We start from the raw sequence: 18,500 nt of genomic DNA on the forward strand, positions 1-18,500 counted from the left end.
CAAGCCCGCTCGCGAAGACCCTTGAAGAAAGCGCACACAAGAGGAGTCTGTGGTTGTGCACGTCGTCTTCGATCGAGCAGGGGGTTAGTTTGCAGCGTAAACAATTATTACGGTTCCGCGGCTCCACATTTCCTCTCTCCAACTTCTGCGCTCCAACTTTCCCTCTCCCACCTCACCATGAATTCCATTCGCCAGGTTCAGGCGCTCAATAAGCGCGAGCTTGAAAATGCCATGTAAGTCCTGCTTAGCTTGTTGGAGCTGTTTTCTTGGCTAACCCTGCCTGGACGTGCAGACCTCCAGAGGCATCATGGCACGCGGATTACCGAGACACAGCTTATATCTACATCGGCGGGCTTCCATTCGATCTATCTGAAGGAGATGTCGTCGCTATCTTCTCGCAGTACGGAGAACCAGTACATATCAAACTAGCTCGCGACAAGGAAACCGGCAAGAGCAGAGGATTCGCCTGGCTCAAGTACGAAGACCAGCGCAGCACAGATCTAGCCGTAGATAACCTCGGCGGTGCGAGTGTGCTGGGACGCTTGCTTCGTGTTGATCATGCCCGTTACAAGCGACGGGACGACGACGAAGAGGAGGAGAACAATGTCGCTAAGTTGATGGGAGATTCAACTGCCACCGAGAATAAGGGTAGGGATGATGACCGCAGCCGGAGGAGGATCACCGAGAAAGAAGAAAGACGACCAGTCTTGAAGGAAGAGAAGGAGCTAGACGAGTTGATCCGAAACCATGATGAGGAAGATCCGATGAAGGAGTTCCTTATTGAGGAGAAGAAAGAAGAGATTGCGCGCGCAATCGAGGCATGGAACAGCAGCCAAAAGTCTTCTAGGCGACGCCACAACAGTAAGGAACGCTCCAGCCGGCATCATCGCCGTCATCGTTCTCGTTCTCCGCATGAACGACGGCATCGGGATGAGCGCTCCCCCGAAAAGGAGAGGCGCTCACGCTACAGATCATCAGAAAGAGAGGAACGCCCACGGGGGGATCGGTCATCGGGAAAGTCGCGCTCGCCAGAGTCACGAAGACACCGAAGTGATCGGGATAGACATGATCGTCGTCGTTGAAACATGAGATATCATTACTATTCTTTGCTATTCACTCTCGAGTTTGTGGTATCATGTACATCGCTGCATTCATGTTCGTCGCCCTGGTATCCTTACTGCAGCTTCGGTCGCTCTCTCCCAAAGCGCAGGCCGGAACTCGAGCTTGGTGCTGATGACGCTTTGTCCGGCTGCAGACAAGGTGTCGCAATGCTTGGGTTTGGGGTGGATCACATCGGGGGTTTGAGATCAACTGGGATGTTTTCCATATCTCAACCGCCACCAAGATATCTCTTCCAACCATCCCGCACACAATATCTCTTGCCTTCCTCGCCCTCTCGAATCACAAACTTCTCCCAGCGACCGTCTCTTCCAGACCCAATAACCAAGATGGTCTGATCATCGCACCAGCCTATCAGGCCTTTCTGAGGTCGTCCTATTGAAGACCCAATTGGTGGCACATATGGCGATCCTGGGGTGGCTTCTCCACCCATCTCGAAATGCGCATTGGCAAATGAGTATTCATCCGAGAAGACTCGAGGCAGAAGGGGAATCCTGCCGAGGAACCCCCACTTGTGGCTAGTAGCTGGTTCCTCAGACGCTGGTGCCGGCGACTGGCTGCGCCTTGTGATATGTTGCTGGTGGGAGAGATCAAAGATGTGAAGTGTCGATTTGTCGGATGTCACTGCCAGCAAGTTATTGGATGGCGAGAAACAAACGGAGAATATCACTGCATGGTCAACACCCCGTCGCAGTTCTCCCATTTTTGTACAGTTCCCAGTAGCGAAAATCCGAATCAATGTTCCCTATGCATATGTCAATGACCACCCGTAGATGATCGCAGCCTACAAGACCTTACCGCTTCACTCGCTGTTGCCAGCAATTTTCCATCTGGGCTTAAGGCCATCGCTCGTAGCGGCGTACTATGTGCCGGGATAATGCTGATGTTGCCAGTCTCTAGCTCTATCATCTGAACCTGCCCCGGAGACCGGCCTGGAAAGGCGAGCACCTTTTGATCAAGACAGGCCAACCCAAGAGGGTTGTCTGAGGTCTCGAAGACTGACTGCTTTTGCGGGGGATTCGAGAATGCAAAAACATGGACGCTATTTAGTAGCACGACGATGATCTTTGATTTTGATAGACGCACGCCGAGAACCGAGGTGCGGAATTCGAGCGTTATGGCCGCTTTCTGCTTTGCATCGTCCCATATGATCAACTGCAGGGCAATTCCGTGAGTTCTCTATGCTTCGTCCATATTGCTAGAGAAGGCGCACCTTATTCTGCGGGAACTTGGGGTTCTTCCCACCCCCGACGATTGCTAGGTAGTTTGACTGGCCCAGCATTTCTGCTACACCGATTCCTGCATTGAAATCTGAGGTCCAAAGGGGTGAGTGGGGATGTGATCCGAACATACGCTGAACCAAAGGGCAAGTACTCACCTCGTGATACTTTAAGCTCGCACGGGTTGGCATTGAATACTGCGCAGTATATGTTTAGCCTCGGTTTCATGATTTTCGTTGGAATCACAGCTCCTGTGTGGAGCTACGAGCTGGCTTAAGTATCTCTTACCACAAAACCCAGTGTCCAAGCCCACGGAGAAACAGCTACTGTCATGGTTGAAGGTGGCGGACAGTGAGTATGGCCCGATGGACTCATCGATAACCTGGCGAGTGTTCATAGCTGAGGTGCCCACCAAGCATAGCTGTAGCAAGAGACTAAACAGCTCAAGAAGGCCCTTCAACCCTTCAGTTAACAATAGAGGTTGATGTACAAGTACAGTATAGGGTTCCCCGGAGACGATAAGATGATGGCGGGCGAGCTACCTCAGGCACTAACTTACCTAATCATACGGTGGCCAACAGCGACCCACCATTCCTTCAACCCCTGAGTGCTGCGTATCTTCAGTTCAGCAGTCAAGCTGTTGATATGTAGATGAAAATAGCTCAGACATTCAATGTACAAATCCCAATAGTTCTCTCTTCTTTTTCCTAGCTATTTCACGTATCAATTGTGACAGATCAAGAGCTCTGTTGTAGAAGTAAAGTAGACTGGAGAAGAAGCACGTCCCGTGATTGGCCGCCTGTTAGGGAAAGGGGGAAACACGAACTGTCTTTCCTCCCCCCTACTCTCTCCAGACTCAGGAGAGCAAGTTTCACCCATCTTCATATTACTTGCTTTAGCCGTCTTCTTTTCTCTGTATCTTTGTTTCATTCCTCTCTAGTCCACTATGTCGTCGGCCCTCAACGCGGTATGTGCATTCCCCTTTCCTTGATCGCTTCCCGTACCTCCAAAAAGTTTCCCGAGCTAATTGCATGCCCGCGCTTGGTCCGGGTAGATTAAGATCCGTCGCAAGAAGAATGTCAAGAAGGGAATCCAGTTCTGCCTGATGGTGTGCGGTGCCAGTGGAACAGGTAACTTTCTCGACACTTGGTCAAGTCAGAATGGTGATTGACCCATCTCCTTTTCGCAGGACGCACAACTTTTGTCAACACTCTCTGCGGAAAGCAGGTTCTGGAGGGCAAGGACGCCGACGATGCTGCCAACGCTCACCTCGAGGAGGGTGTCCGTATTAAGCCCGTTACCGTCGGTGAGTTGAACCATTCCCCGCATAGCGCCAGTGGTGGGCTGAGAATACTGACTGGAGATTGCAGAGCTTGAACTCGATGAGGAGGGAACCCGTATCTCCTTGACCATCGTCGATACCCCTGGGTTCGGTGACCAGATCGACAACGAGGCCAGGCAGGTACACCGCGGAAAACACTGGTCAGTTCTGTGGCTAACTTTCGAACAGCTTCGGTGAGATTGTCGGCTACCTCGAGCGCCAATACGATGATATTCTTGCAGAGGAGTCCCGGATTAAGCGTAACCCCCGCTTCAGGGATAACCGAGTCCACGTTCTGCTCTACTTCATCACACCCACCGGTCACGGTCTCCGTGAACTTGATATCGAATTGATGAAGCGCCTCTCTCCCCGTGTCAACGTCATTCCCGTCATCGGAAAGGCCGACTCCCTCACCCCCGCAGAATTGGCCGAATCTAAGAAGCTGATTATGGAGGACATCGAACACTACCGCATCCCCGTCTACAACTTCCCCTATGACATCGAGGAGGATGACGAGGACACCGTGGAGGAGAATGCCGAGCTCCGTGGACTGATGCCTTTTGCCATTGTTGGCTCGGAGGATTTCGTGGAGATTGATAACAAGAAAGTGCGCGCACGACAGTACCCATGGGGTGTTGTCGAGGTTGAGAACCCTCGTCACTCTGATTTCTTGGCTATCCGCAGCGCCCTGCTGCACAGCCACCTGGCTGATCTGAAGGAGATCACCCACGACTTCCTCTATGAGAACTACCGTACCGAGAAACTCAGCAAGAGCGTCGACGGTGCTACTCCGTATGTTTCTGGTCCCGGGGTTTCATATCTCGACATTGCTAACACATTCGTAAACAGTCCCCAAGACTCTACCATGAACCCCGAGGACCTTGCATCTCAGTCAGTCCGCCTCAAGGAGGAGCAGCTCCGCCGTGAGGAGGAGAAGCTGCGTGAGATTGAGCTCAAAGTACAGCGCGAGATCGCCGAGAAGCGGCAGGAGCTGCTGGCTCGCGAGAGCCAGCTCAGAGAGATCGAGGCCCGCATGCAGCGCGAACAGCAGAGCCAGGGCAATATCAGCGAGGCGGCTGGAGAGGCCTAGATATACCCTGTCGAAGATGCGGCTCATTCAGCGGGGGCCCGGTTCGCAACGTGATACCGTTTGTGCCAGCCTGGACTTCATGGCACCAAGTTGGTTTTTGTTCATGGGGATAATATTGACAGTTTATTCACGTTAATAGCTTTTTTTTTCTCTTCTTCTATCTCTGGGGATGGACCGACCCATCATAGACTGCGGCGCTTCGGTTACGAACGGTGGGCGCGCAACGCAGACACCCTCAAACATGCGTTATGCCGAGCTGGATTTCCTCCCTCGGTATGACCTGCTCGCGTTCCATCCGGGGACTGCTCTCCTTGGCACCGTTGTCTTCCGCTGTGTTTGGGGCAGAGATTCTCATCCTGTCTTTTCTTCTATCACATCACCAGCTGCGGCCGGGGGTCCTGTGACTGCATCTTTTCTCTTTTCTCCTTCCCCTCCTTCATCTGTTCTTATCGAAAGTCCGCAGCGCAGCAATATTCCCTCTTCTCTGTTGTTTTTTTTGTGTTCGTGGCTCACGTCCTGTCCATTATCTATCCTTTTTACCCTCGCCTGTCTTCCCAGTCCTGATAGTAATAGAGGAAGAAAAAGTATTTGAGTACTTGGCTTGTGCTGTGATCCTTACTCTATTGTCCTTTTTGTAGAAAAAGTAGCGTGGCAAAGAAAATATATATCCAGGATGTGCCCGAGTGCTCAGACATGATCATTACTTATTCCTTGAGCAGATACATATTTTGTGAAGTCTCTCACTCAATCTCCGTACGCATAAATGAAATGAATATGTTTACAGACAACAGCCGATAGTGTATTCCCACATACATTAACACATTCTAGCCGCAAGCCTACAACAAAACTCTCTCCGCCCGAAACGCAACACTTCCATCCACATCAATGACATTGCTTAGTATAACAGACAAGATACCTCAAACTTAACCGACACAAACAAGTAAGAAAGAGGTCTCTGGAAACACGGCCATGTGGAGGAAAGGAGACAAGCATCAGGTAAATAGAACGAGCTTAGAAAGATGAAGATTTTAAAGGGTGGAAAAGGGATGAAGATATCTAGAGGGAAAAGTGGGAGAAAAATGCAATCAGCAAGAAGTGAAGAAAAGGGTAGAAGGGCGGTCGAAAGCAGGAAAGCAGACACGCAAGAAGTGGTATTTGCGCTCCATTGTACATTGCGTAAAAATGAGAAGACAGGTCAATCCTGTTCATTTGTAGGGTGGGAGGGATTGGAGGTTGAGGTGGTGGTTTGGTTGTCTATGGTAGGCGGTTTTTGTTCCTCCGCTGAGTGACGAGTTATTCGTGATTCCCATGCAGCTTGGGCGATTAAACGCTTTGCTGTTGGGGTTTATTGGTCCAAAAGTCGAGACTGGCAATCACGTCATAACCACCTTCGTCTTCGTAGGCATAGATGATCTAGAGACGTCAGCGCTTGATTATTAGGATAGCAGTTGTAGATGTGACATACCTCTCGAGTGGAAGAGTGCAGCATGCGAATGTTTTTCCCGGTCATCAGATGCGTCAGTTCACTTGTCTCCACGTGTCGGATCTCAACGAAGTTCGGTTCAAATGCCAGGATGTAGGGGTATGAGAGGGCGAATGCGTTCGGGTTGCCCTCCCAGGCGATCTTCCAGTCTGGACGGGCTCGCCAGCCATTGCGGTTGACAAAGAATGAGAAGTCACTGTAATTGAGGAGGAACTCCCCATTCATACGCTCGATATGGATAGGCTTAACGTTCTCCTTCCGTGCCACGAAATCAAGGGAGGTGTCTGCTTGGTCGAGGAGAGACTGGGTTTCTGTCGTTTCCAGACTGACAACTTCAAAGCCACGTGCACATCCAACACACAAAGTAGAACGAAGGAAGTGAATTGAAGAAGATTCGGCAGGGATGTAGTATTCCTAAAGTAAAAGGTTGGTAAGTTATGTATTGTCAAACCGAAAAAGAGAAAACGAACCTTGAATGGTTTGAGTGTGTCTTGGCCACTCTGGAACATCTTGCTGACAGCAGACTTCTTCTTTCCCTTGGCGAGATTGTCCATCGGCTCGTACACCTTGATGGTACTTGAGAGCGCCGATGTCTTAACCGAGCAAACCAGATGACGACCAAGACCAATGCCTGCCTTGAAGAAGTTGGCATGACCTTGAATTTTCTTTGGGCGCTTTGCCATTGCGTTTTGGCCCTCTCCGAGGTCAAGAGCATCCATAGGGTAAGAAGAAAGTGTCTTGTTTGCCAGAACCAAAACTAGCTGGTACTCTTCCAGGGTGTCGATTTGCGTGACCTGGGTAGCATCGAGAACTCGCTTTGGTTTGACCGACTTATCTTTGGGCCAACGCTCAGAGACATAGATACCGCTGTCTGTACCATAAACCAATTTCCGACCACCGTCGATTGGAACGAGACAGTTCACACGGTTCAAGTTGCCGAAGGCACCTTCACACAGAATAGTCTTGTTGTAGAAGTTGCTGTTCCGTTCCCACAGCTTCTGTTGTTGTTGCTCCACCGCTTCAATGAACTTGCGGCGTGTGGCGACATTGGTGGCGTAAAGAGTCTGCTCATAACCACCCTTTCCGAGATGTCTGAATGTAATTGGGAGACCACCATCTTTAGCAGGTGGGGGGTTGATCGGAGCCTTGTTGGACAGGAGACTGGATGAAGGCCTCTTGGCAATTCCCAGTCGAGGGATGACTTCGTCCATCTGAGCGATAACTAGCAACTCCAGAGGAATGGGCTTCTTATAGACTCGGAACTCTTCACGCTTGTTAACCACCTTGATTCGAACAAGCAAGACGGCGTGATCAAAGAGATAAGCGGTGACATCAGAACTGTCGGCGGTTGTCTTCTTGAACGCCATCTTCATGAGCATTTGCCGGTTTTCTTCTGTAAGTTTCAAATCGACATAGTCCGCAGGATTGAACTTCAACGCAGCGTTCAACTGGACCAAGTTGAAATGGTTCTCTGCTTTACCACTCTCGGTATTGACACGCGAGAGGAAGTCCTTGATCAACTTGATAGCCTTCGGGATATCTTCCTTGTCGGGGTTGCCGTCTGCAGTGTTCTTCAAGACTCCTTCTAGCAGAAGGGGGTATCTTGCAAGACGGGTGGTGGGCTTTGTCAAGTAACCGTTAAGTTCAAGCTTTCGAGACTCCTTCAGGCGTTCCGTGTCTTCAACGAATTTGGCAAAAGCCGGGTTAGAAGCTTTCTCCTTCTCAAATTCGTACTTTCCGTACAGTTGGTTGGCACCATACTTGATGAATGGATCAAAGCGAGGCACATGTTGCAAGAAGATATCACCAACTGTCTGGACGACCTGGCTCTCTTTTTGTCGACCGTTCAAAGCTTCGCACAGAGCACTGTTGACTTTGAGAACCTCCAAGCAGTTTCCAAACACGGTTCGAATGAACTTCTCCCGTCGGTGTTCTGGGATGGGCGAGTGCGTTGTGGTGCCCGCAGCGCGTAATGGTCGCATCCAGAAATCGCGCAAATATTCCAGGTCCTTCACGAAATCACGTTCCGTGTACATGATCTCAAAGATAATCTCCTGTCGTTTCTTCTCATGGTCGTCCACGGAATCCGAGACCTCCTTAGGCACCGTGCTGATCCACAACTTTTGATTGTCGTTGTCATCGTCATCGTCGATTGGAATGGTGCCCCCAAGTTTGGTGTCCGTAGCTCCCAGAACCGGCTGAGGTTTCAGATTCAACCTGGCTTGCTGTTCCAGTCGTCGCGGGCAAGCAATTGAATAACAAAGACTGTCTCGGTTGCAGGTTGGAGAATAACATTCAGTCAGGAGGGTGAAAACTCCATTGACCTCGGTGGTAGATTTGTCCTCTCCTAACGTTTCCTTAAATTGATATACCTCACCGGGAGCGTCTCGGAGACGGTGGTCATAGGTGACATCATGGAAGAATTTCTGAGCATCCAGCGCTCGACCCAGCAGAAGAGCGAGGTTGCGATCGTTGGTCCGAATGATGTTCCCAATCAAATCCACCGAGTCAGTACCCGAAAATGCATTCTGGTATGACAGACCGTTCTTCTGCCGTTCGCCGAGTGAAATCTTCTCCCTGAAGATATCTGCAACCCGAGAAAGTAAAGCAGGATAGACCACCGGAACCTTGCGTTGTGAATCCCTAGCAACCAGTTTTACCGGACCAGACTTTTGCGTGAATTGACTCTGGACACTCATGGTCCGATCAGACATAGGAGTCGCAGTCGCAGTCGCAGTCGATGCCATTGACATTGTACGAGACCTCGTTGATGCATCGCTCGGCTGACGAGAGCTAGGAAGGCCATCTGGGCTGGTCTGCGGCATTGTGTCCTGTCTCGGCAATGGTTGTTGATCATGGCCCGACGGAGGCCTGCGACTGGGAATGGACCGTCCGCTGTTCATAATATGCGCATCTCGATCCGATGACCACGAAGACATAGACATGGCTCGCTCATTGGTATGCTTTTCCGGCACAGGACGCCCGAGCTGAGTCACCGGGGCTCCAGCATGATACTGCTCGCGGCGAGAAGCGATGGCGGATGTGTGATTGAAGTTGCTGGGCGGGTTTTGGTACGGTGGCCCGCTTAGTTTTGCCATTGATCTTGATCGGGAAGCATCGGAGTTTAGCGCAGGAGGCGGCATCGGGCGATTGAAATCCCTGGCTTCTGCGTATTGCGCGGTAGGACTTGGTCTCGAATCGAGGCGTTGGGGTCGCGGATAGGCAGCAAAGCGTTGAGCACCCGGGTATGGCCGAGGGGGTTGATGGGAGGACATTGTGGCGGCAGCCCCCGGATTATATGCTTGGTATTGTCCTGATGGCGGAGGTGGAGGGTATCCGTTTGGTGGTGCTGATGGCGGTCCGTATCCATTTGGCACTTGCCGCGTCGGCGGCGGCGGTGGTCTCTGGAATTGGGGTTGTGCAACATGCGACGACATGGTGTGAGCGCGGCCCTGATTGAACTGTGGAGTCTGCGAATTCATCGTCTGGGAGCGCCCCGGAGGGGTGCGCCTCCAAAGATGTCAGAATACGCAGCATCCCGCTGCGTTGACGAGGCAGGCCCGTGAGGCCGGTAATTCCGGTTACGCTGGCCCCCCAAATCCGCCATATTGTCGAAAAATCAGCGATCGAGGATAGGAAGCAGAAGCAGTAGATCGATGAAATATGGAAGTGATATCTATTCCGATATGCAAAGAAGGCGACAGGGGGTATCCGTGATCGTGGAGAGCGTTCAGGGCGTCGCAAGAGTTCTGTTCAAGATCGTAGGCAACGGAGGCAACGGAGGCAACGAAGGTAGTAAGACAAGAGTCCCCGGTATGCAATCTCAGTGAAAGAAAGAGTAAATGGTGGAGATGTCAATATGTCATAACTCCCCTCAGTTGGGGGGATTGACGATATCAAATCTTGGGAAGCGCCAGGAGCCGTGAGCGCAACAAAATCAGGGCTCCTTTTAATTTCATACCCTCAGCATCCTCTAAGAAGGAAGTAGAGAGTGGAGGGGGAAGTTGGTTGAAAAAGTAATAAACTGGGGGGGGGAAGCAGGAGAGAGGAGGATGGCGAGGTGACGGCGAGCCCGGTATTGGGGTAATTGTTATACACGAAGGCCCAAACTGGCCGTGTTGACGGGTCAATAGCCGTGTATGGTATTGTCACCAGGCGGGAAGGGCAGTACGGGACTACGGTGGGCGAAGTGCCCATGTGGAACACCCATCAACAGTCTTGGCCTCTTCTCTCTGCTTGTCTTCTGGGAAGCTCCCTTTTCCACTATCTTTGATCTTTGCAAGCTTCGGTCTTGCTTTAAATTCACCATGTCGGAAAGTGAACTCGCCCCCAAGTTCGCTCCCTTCTTCTCCTTTGTGAGTGGTCCCGCGCAGACAGTGGAATTGGTCGACTAACCATGTTGCTTATATCAGGCCGGCATTGCCGCTGCAGTGAGTCGATTACCGTATTCATATTCCTCTTTAATAAAGTACTAATAACTTCCTGAAGATGATCTTCGGGTGTACGTGGAAGCCCTCACGGGAATGGAGCTAGATGCGAGGTATCGAGACACGGACAGCTTACAATCTCACAGCAGCAGGAGCAGCTTATGGCACAGCGAAGTCAGGCATCGGTATCGCCGGTGTGGGAACCTTCCGGTCTGACCTGATCATGAAGGTAAGAAATGATGGGTACACCAAATGCAAAGGTGGCTAACCCAACCGATGTCTGCAGTCCCTAATCCCCGTCGTCATGTCCGGTATTATCGCGGTCTACGGTCTCGTTATCGCAGTTCTCATTGCGCAAGCAGTTGGCCCCGACACCAACATGAGCTTGTACACGTATGTTTCGAAAGCTGGGAGCTTGGCACAGGCTGACACTGCACAGGGGATTCATGCACCTCGCTGCCGGCACGTCTGTGGGACTTACAGGTGTGGCTGCTGGTTATACAATCGGAATTGTGGGCGATGCGGTAAGGACTACCTCAAGAGTTTGTGGACGACGGAGCTCTGACTGCTATATAGGGTGTTCGAGCATACATGCAACAATCTCGGGTCTACGTGGGAATGATTCTGATTCTGATTTTCGGTGAGGTGCTTGGACTCTATGGGTAAGTGACTCTATCCCGGATCAGACTGCTCCTACTAATCCTGGTTAGCTTGATTGTTGGCTTGATCCTGAACTCAAAGTCCTGAACCGAACCCGTATCTACTGTTCCTCTCACATACTGCGACTGTTTTCGAAGAGATATCTGTCGGGGAAAAAAGAACAGACATTCAGGAAGGAAATCGAGACAGGGAGTGTATAATAAGGCAATAAGAGATATAGATTTGAGCCTCCGATTTATCACCGTAGTTCCGTCTTGCCCCGCCCCGAAGTTCCTACGTCAGAACTTCCTCCTCCATATCCCCCACCTCCTAAACCCCAGACTTTTTGGGGAGTCTCTCTCGATGTTCTTTTCGATAGACCCGCCTGAATAAGCTGTGTTGCCGATTGGTGGCGCGCTAACGGGCCGGATCTCATATATTTTTCCCACTCTGCTTTTGCGATGACCTTTGGCCATTCCAATGGCGACCGGTACAGTGCAACACTCGCCTGAGGCGCCAGGCACCATGCTTCCTCACAAAAGCGACTTGCACCACCGAGGAAAGCAGCTCGTCGAGTCACTCCGCCACTCTCCACGATCCAACCCGTTCCTCATCACCGAGCGCCAAGACGAAAAGCAGCTATGTATCTCCTCAAGAACTCTGCGCGTGAGTGATTTCGTGCTCGTAAAGACTCTCGGTACCGGTAAGCACTCGGTCAGACACAGATTTCCTTTGCGCAGGTCCCATCTGACTGTTGATTTTTCTCTCAATGTCTAGGCACGTTTGCTCGGGTGTGGCTTACAAGGCTGAAGGACCAAAAGGACAAGAGCAAAGTCTATGCGCTGAAAATTCTTCGAAAGGCCGATGGTGAGCGCCACTCTATCCGAGGTTGCGTAATGTGAGAGCTAACGTGGATCGGTTGCGCCTGGATAGTGATCAAACTCAAGCAAGTCGAACATGTGCGCAATGAGCGCAAAGCCCTCGCAGCGGTTCTTGATTACCCTTTTATCACGAACTTGGTCGCATCATTCTCTGATGAGAAGAGCCTTTACATGCTGGTATGGTTGAACTTGGAGCATGACCTGGAGATTTCCGAATGCTAACGCAGTTCAAGCTGGATTATTGCCCTGGGGGCGAGATCTTCAGCTACCTACGACGCCAACGACGCTTCAGCGAAGAGACTTCCAGATTCTACGCCGCCGAGATTACAATGACCATCGAATTCCTACACGACATACATGGCATTGCCTACCGTGACCTCAAACCGGAGAACATCTTGCTGGACGCTGATGGTCATATTAAGCTCGTTGATTTCGGGTTTGCGAAACAAGTCGACAACCGCGAGACATACACGTTATGTGGCACACCGGAATACCTAGCACCAGAGGTTATTCACAACAGTGGACATGGTCTTGCAGTGGACTGGTGGGCGTTGGGAATTCTAATCTACGAGTTCCTGATTGGCCAGCCCCCATTCTGGGACTCAAATCCTCTACGCATCTATGAGCAGATCGTCGAAGGCCGCCTACGTTTCCCAGCAAATATGCCACCCGCAGCGCAGAACATCATTACTCTGCTTTGCAAGACAAACCCGTCAGAACGACTCGGCCACATCTCCGGCGGCTCAACCCGAGTCAAGTCCCACCCATTCTTCCAAGATGTCATCTGGGATGATCTTTTCTATCGCCGGGTAAAGGGACCTATCATTCCCCGCCTGTCCCATCCCGCCGACACCGGCAACTTTGAGGAATACCCGGATCCCCCCGACTCCAGGCACGCGAACATTTACACTGATGACCTAAAGAAGAAATATGAGGCGTTATTCAGTGATTTCTGAGCGATTCATTTCTGCCAGTATGGCCAACCAAGCATTTACCAAACCTTAGAGAAGTCAAATGACGGGAGCACGGCCACATACCCCACGGACACCATGTGAGCGACAGGCCCTCCCGAGTCTACAACCTCTCGTGGCCATCTTTGCGTTTTCTTCTGCTTTCATGTTGGATCCCATGACTGCCTTTGGTATGTGGCGAGCCTGGTATCGGAGGATATCACTCCAGCGCTTACCTTACGGAGTACATTTCTCCATGCCACCCAAGCCTGTCTCACCACGGCCAACTATCATTCGGCCTTCTACACACACTCACACGACAGTCTCAGTATCTTGACCGTGCCCAGCAATCTTAGGTCCTTTCTTCCCACTCCCTCCCTCCTTGGATTACTCTATTCTTTCCCTACCCCAGAACTTCCTGGCTTCGATCATGAGCGCTGATTGCCTGAACTCCATACAATCCTGACTGATACCTCCTGCCCCCTCCCAGCCCTGTTTTCAAATGTCGTTTCTTTTGCAGACGCTGTGCGTTCTTCTCCCTCCTTTCCCTTTTCAACTATTGGGTTTTGCTATTCATTGTAACCTGTTCAACACGCACGACATGGCTCGAAGATTGGGCGGCGGGCTTTCTATTTTCATACAGGGGTTTCTTTATCGTACAAATTGGTGGTCGCAATTACAGTTGGTCAATATTCTCTATTAGGATAATACCAAGTACATATTTGGATTTTGATATTCGAGTGAGAGTAGACACTACTTTAGGGCTTCCAAAATTATTTGACAAATGTCAACGAAGCATAAGCAGACTCGAGTTTATGGTGCGAGGAAACTACACCGGGAACAACATAACATACGCGTGGCAATCACGCTTGGATTTGGAAATGGTCAACTTGGTATCTGCGAATATTGAATTGAAATCTATCAGCTAGCAGTCGGAAAACCACCCGAGAAACATATCTAGCGGGATAACTTATATGGCACGAAAGACAAAGGGGGAATCATATGTGCAGTTAGCATAAAACAGGGAACAGAACTGGTGTTTGCGCCTGGATGGAGCATTTCCCATGAGGTAGGAGTGCCGGCATGTAGATGTCGGCGGTTTGACACGTTGACGGGGACAGAGACAATCGGGATTCTATTGATGGAAAAGGTATATGTGGAGAGGGTGATTATGAGGATACGGAAAGGGCAAGGGCCGTTCATATATTTTTGGGCATGACGGATAATGTTCGGACAAAGGGATCTTCGATGCTTTTATAGAGCTGGATCTGTCTTCCATGTACCTGTAACAAATAGGTTAGCAACAACACCACCAAAATAACCTATTACCAAGCACGATAGACATACCTTCGAAGTTATGCTTCACAAAAGCCATGGCATCATCCGTATCACCAGCACCCATCTGTCCCACACCAGGACTAAAGCTAGTGATAGGCAAGACAACCACATCACCGACCTTGCGGTGAGTAGTCTGGTGACTGAAGTCCTCGTATGTGATATTCTTATCCCCAGGCTGGATATTGAAATAAGAAGGGTTATTGAAGTACCGGAAAACAGCATCGGTCCAGGCACCAGGCCCGGTAAACTCCATAATAGTCTTATCCATATGTCCAACTTTGAGGATCCCAGCCCTCTTCATGCGCAGCGCTTGCTCAGTAACTGTTGCCACCATATCGCGAAGAATAGGATGTCCAGGCTTCGACACAATAGTCCATTGACAGAACTGAAGCCGGCGCGAGTACCAGTCATGCCAGTCATCGCGATCAGGATCAGCCTCAATACCGACAATGAAGCCGATAGTCGATCGGTCGAGTTCCTCGGGAAGCCATGAATGCGCAGGTTTCAATGCCGTGGTATCGATGTCACTGTAAATGCCCCCGCGCGCCAGAAGAACCAAGTAACGAAAGAAATCGGCCTTCATAACACCCAGCGGCAAGGAGTCATATGCCTCGAAAACATCCGGGACAGAACCATACAGGTACTGAATGAGATGGCGCTGATTTTCGTCCGAGATAACCTCATGGGTAAACTTGGGGTGCAACTCCGTCCAGGAAGCCTCGAGACCCCGCAAGTCCTCCTCGAACCAGTACGAACTCGGGGCATATTTCCACGTCTGCCAGATATACGCAGGGAACTTCGGTTCAAGGTCATAGGGGAATTGATAACGAAGACGCTCGATCAGCGGCGCACTCGGCGATGCGCCGAGAGGCCGTTGAGCCCGACCCTGGGGCGGAAGCTTCCGCGACGGGTTTGCACGTCGATCTGCTTCTTCTTGTGATATCCCCTTCACGGGTCTATACCCTGGCGCGCCGGGGATCTCGGGTTCTCGGAACGAGCGGAGGACGAGGAATAATGTCACCACGCCGATGAGGGTGAGGAGGGCCTTGCGCTGTGTGAACATTGCGGGCAATGGGCTCGGTGCGTTCGGATGGTAATTGTCCGAGACTTGCGACGGCCGCGGAAGGGCCGGTAGCCTGTGTTTCGAGGCTTTGGGGCTTTTGGGTTTTGTGGTGCGCGCGAGCTCGGAGGATTTGGAGATTGTTGGTGCACGATTCGTCTTGGGGGGTGGGACGGTCGATTTTGGGGGAGATTCAGGAGTCTAATTTAGGGGAATTGAGAGGGTGACATTTCGGGACTTGAGGTGCTGTTGCATGGACCAAGATGTGACCCGGATTGCTGGAGATGGGTTCGATCCGGAGAATAGGAGGCGCGCCGAAAAAGGAACCCAGAGTGTTTTTGATCAATTATTTCACCAAAAACACAGCAGTGAACGAGGTAATCCAGTGAAATTAGGCCACGCTGACTAGCAGCGAGTGACTTATGGCTGGGGACTTGAGGCTTGCGTATGCCGGAAGCAGCTTGTAACCTCTTTGAGTGGAGTCGCTCACGTGGCCTGCAACGTGCTACCTAACTTTACACTAGACTAGTCAGTTTGCGACCATTGCCACTTTGTTGGACAATTCCTTTCTTCTAAGTAAATACTCTCTTAATGATTTCTTTGAGTTATACACAATCGTATACACAAGGCTGTTATCACCCCCACATCTGTTCTTTCCACTCTCCAGACTGGGTTATGATCGTCCCGGATGAATCTCATCGTTTTGAACTCGTTCTTGAGTTCATCCTAAGTTATGACTGGCCTTAGACCCAAGGCAAATATGTATAAACGTAGCTGTTATAGAGGGCCTTGCCTGATATGCAACTGTTATCAAAAGAGCGCAATCAAACTGAAACAATCCCCGCCCAATAGATCGGCTTTAGCTGCTAGATACTGATATTCTTCATGATTCATCGCGCTGCAAACTAATTTTTCTTCGTTTCACGAATATCTTCTTCTGCATTTGGCTTCTAGAGATAGAGCCGGTTGAAGCGCCACCTCCAGACTCATTCTTAGACCTGAGACTATATCTACATACGCAGACAGATGGATATCCTGGATTCTGATGAAACGGGATCATCAAATTGATCATAATTTCTGTCATTTTTCCACTTTACTACGGCGAACTACAAAACAAAGCTGAAGTTAACACATAACTTGCAATCTGAGGACATGTGAAATTGAATGACCGCTTTCGTGGCCAGAAACGGCCATCTTTCTACTCGCAACAGGCACACACTTAGTTTGCCAGGGGGAATCAGCTCGGTATAACCGACTCTTAAGGAAGTCATAATTTTGGTGTTTCTTACAAAGTGGTCAATTTACTACGCCCAGCTATGTATGAGGCCGAGTACTTAAGAGAGCAAATAAGGCTCGAGTTTCCGTCAATCTTCAATACTGACCTAAGTCAGGCACCTACTAAAATGTCCAACAAACATTTTGATCATGAAAACGTGGTCATTGCTTCTCATGTACGACATCAATACAACTCATATTGGGATCCGCCGACCTTACATCAAGTCTCTGCAGTACCTTGCACTTGCCCCGGTGGAAACCTTTCAGTCCTAGGAAACAATCGAGTGGCAGGTGAAGGCTATAGCCGGCAAGAAAAAGGCGTGGTACCGATTCATCTATAAGGCATGGCAGGGGAACCGAGTCGCTTATGATAAGGTAGTGAGGAGGAATCCACGTGCTTTCTTAGAGGCATTCAAGAAGATCGGACATTACTACTCCTAGTCTACCCTTTCTCGCTCTTCTTCCTTTTATTCTTATCAAGAATATTGGCTCTATTGTATGTGAGGGCTGCGACCCGGGAAGTTACGAGTTTCCCTCCTAGACAGCTGGTAGCTTCGCAGGTTTAGGATAATCCACCTTCAACTTGCGAAGTCTGGGGTTCGGTGGTAATGTATTTTCTTGTTCTTCTTGATGTTGTTGGCAAAGAAGATAAGGGTTTTCCATGTATGTAGAACGTCTTTGAAAGTGTATGATTTCCTGATTTCTTACATATTACTCCATTTCATAGGGAGAATCCCCGTTTTCATTGGTAACACCGGACAAAAGCCTTTCTCCGTCCTGAGGTCATCAGCAGAGCTACTATATATTGTCGAGACGGTGGATAAAGATCACCCCTTCAGCTTTTCCATTAGCAAGGAGCAATCCCAGATGATACAGTGGCTTATCTTCTGGCATGGTCCACAAATATAGAACTCACCTCGGCAGGCTTTGGAGAACAGATGAATGATATGCGCTTGGCCTGTCATACTCATGGCGTTGTGTTGCGCGACGAAAGTGAGAATGAGTCCTCCGGTGATGATATTGGTCTGGATGAGGAATACTGCGCTGGACCGGAGTTGGACTATAAAAGTTTTGCGCGGTGCAATGATGTTTTCGTCTAGCATTCTCATGGGGAAGTTGTCGTGCTAAATGAGCTCCATTGTTGACATTGAGTTGTCATGTGTGAGATCTTTCATAATAACGCAAGGGGCTTCTGGAACCTGTAGATTCCCGTGTTTTCTTCGCCTGAGCCTCATTGACTGCCTCGCACGCTATCCATGGGAAGATTGTGTACAGTCGGTGGAACCCATTTGCTAGAGTCTCCAGAATAGCCGTGTTTGAAGAACCCCGTGACGGAAAGCAGAATCATATCTGCGTGTTGATTGTTAAGAATGGCTGTCACCCAGATATATCAAGCAAGTCATCCATGTCGATAACTAGTAAGTTATCCAATCCCGGTGAGTCACTATTACTCACGGTGGATTGGTGGGGCCAATTTGCGTTAAGCTTAATATCAGAGAGCGAACTTTACACATAGATATGAATACACCGCTGAAGGAAGAAGGTGCAATAAACTTTTGACTTATAACGATTAAACCTGAAATTATGGTAGCTGGTAAGAGGTACTTCAACAGCCTTAGCGGTTTACCCGGGATTAACGCCAACGAGAAGAACCTTAAATACAGCCACATTAGCCGTGCATGAATATGCCCATTTTT

General features: G+C 50.0%; 7 protein-coding genes across 7 annotated transcripts; 4 read left to right on the forward strand and 3 right to left on the reverse strand.

The window, feature by feature from the left end:
• Nucleotides 1–177: 177 nt before the first annotated feature.
• Nucleotides 178–1,082, forward strand: N7446_009664 (IST3 family RNA-binding protein; the record flags this gene model as incomplete). The annotated part of the gene is made up of 2 exons (XM_058518409.1): nucleotides 178–233; nucleotides 293–1,082. The coding sequence occupies 2 exons, from the start codon at nucleotides 178–180 to the stop codon at nucleotides 1,080–1,082; spliced, it is 846 nt and encodes a 281-aa protein (XP_058369197.1).
• Nucleotides 1,083–1,330: 248 nt separating this feature from the next.
• N7446_009665 (phosphatidylinositol-3,5-bisphosphate binding protein HSV2) lies at nucleotides 1,331–2,736 on the reverse strand (the record flags this gene model as incomplete). The annotated part of the gene is made up of 5 exons (XM_058518410.1): nucleotides 1,331–1,864; nucleotides 1,918–2,274; nucleotides 2,333–2,430; nucleotides 2,498–2,536; nucleotides 2,628–2,736. 5 exons carry the CDS (start codon nucleotides 2,734–2,736, stop codon nucleotides 1,331–1,333), a joined length of 1,137 nt encoding a protein of 378 aa, XP_058369198.1.
• A 549-nt stretch (nucleotides 2,737–3,285) lies between these two features.
• aspA (uncharacterized protein) lies at nucleotides 3,286–4,750 on the forward strand (the record flags this gene model as incomplete). Its single annotated transcript, XM_058518411.1, has 6 exons — nucleotides 3,286–3,306; nucleotides 3,394–3,469; nucleotides 3,529–3,645; nucleotides 3,710–3,797; nucleotides 3,850–4,452; nucleotides 4,510–4,750. The coding sequence occupies 6 exons, from the start codon at nucleotides 3,286–3,288 to the stop codon at nucleotides 4,748–4,750; spliced, it is 1,146 nt and encodes a 381-aa protein (XP_058369199.1).
• Nucleotides 4,751–5,418: 668 nt separating this feature from the next.
• Nucleotides 5,419–10,275, reverse strand: rom2 (putative Rho guanyl nucleotide exchange factor (Rom2)). Its single transcript, XM_058518412.1, has 3 exons — nucleotides 6,704–10,275; nucleotides 6,216–6,647; nucleotides 5,419–6,163 (listed from the first exon to the last, which is right to left on the reverse strand). The coding sequence occupies exons 1-3, from the start codon at nucleotides 9,713–9,715 to the stop codon at nucleotides 6,074–6,076; spliced, it is 3,534 nt and encodes a 1,177-aa protein (XP_058369200.1). The 5' UTR covers nucleotides 9,716–10,275; the 3' UTR covers nucleotides 5,419–6,073.
• Nucleotides 10,276–10,540: 265 nt separating this feature from the next.
• Nucleotides 10,541–11,407, forward strand: N7446_009668 (V-type proton ATPase proteolipid subunit; the record flags this gene model as incomplete). Its single annotated transcript, XM_058518413.1, has 8 exons — nucleotides 10,541–10,588; nucleotides 10,646–10,663; nucleotides 10,722–10,734; nucleotides 10,807–10,889; nucleotides 10,947–11,053; nucleotides 11,100–11,184; nucleotides 11,237–11,322; nucleotides 11,371–11,407. The coding sequence occupies 8 exons, from the start codon at nucleotides 10,541–10,543 to the stop codon at nucleotides 11,405–11,407; spliced, it is 477 nt and encodes a 158-aa protein (XP_058369201.1).
• A 372-nt stretch (nucleotides 11,408–11,779) lies between these two features.
• On the forward strand, nucleotides 11,780–13,136 carry N7446_009669 (cAMP-dependent protein kinase; the record flags this gene model as incomplete). Its single annotated transcript, XM_058518414.1, has 4 exons — nucleotides 11,780–12,002; nucleotides 12,077–12,166; nucleotides 12,233–12,357; nucleotides 12,414–13,136. 4 exons carry the CDS (start codon nucleotides 11,780–11,782, stop codon nucleotides 13,134–13,136), a joined length of 1,161 nt encoding a protein of 386 aa, XP_058369202.1.
• A 1,248-nt stretch (nucleotides 13,137–14,384) lies between these two features.
• N7446_009670 (glycosyltransferase family 32 protein) lies at nucleotides 14,385–15,531 on the reverse strand (the record flags this gene model as incomplete). Its single annotated transcript, XM_058518415.1, has 2 exons — nucleotides 14,385–14,413; nucleotides 14,478–15,531. The coding sequence occupies 2 exons, from the start codon at nucleotides 15,529–15,531 to the stop codon at nucleotides 14,385–14,387; spliced, it is 1,083 nt and encodes a 360-aa protein (XP_058369203.1).
• Nucleotides 15,532–18,500: the final 2,969 nt, after the last annotated feature.

This window comes from Penicillium canescens (assembly GCF_028828765.1).
Source record: "Penicillium canescens strain IBT 15451 chromosome Unknown utg000006l_segment0_segment0, whole genome shotgun sequence".
Classification (NCBI taxonomy): Eukaryota; Fungi; Ascomycota; class Eurotiomycetes; order Eurotiales; family Aspergillaceae; genus Penicillium; species Penicillium canescens.

Coding starts and splice junctions, on each gene's coding strand:
- rom2 (XM_058518412.1), bottom strand. CDS start 9,715: ATGAATTCGCAGACTCCACAGTTCAATCAGGGCCGCGCTCACACCATG. Junction 6,648..6,703: donor ACACACTCAAACCATTCAAG/GTTCGTTTTCTC, acceptor CTTTTACTTTAG/GAATACTACATCCCTGCCGA. Junction 6,164..6,215: donor TGCACTCTTCCACTCGAGAG/GTATGTCACATC, acceptor TGACGTCTCTAG/ATCATCTATGCCTACGAAGA.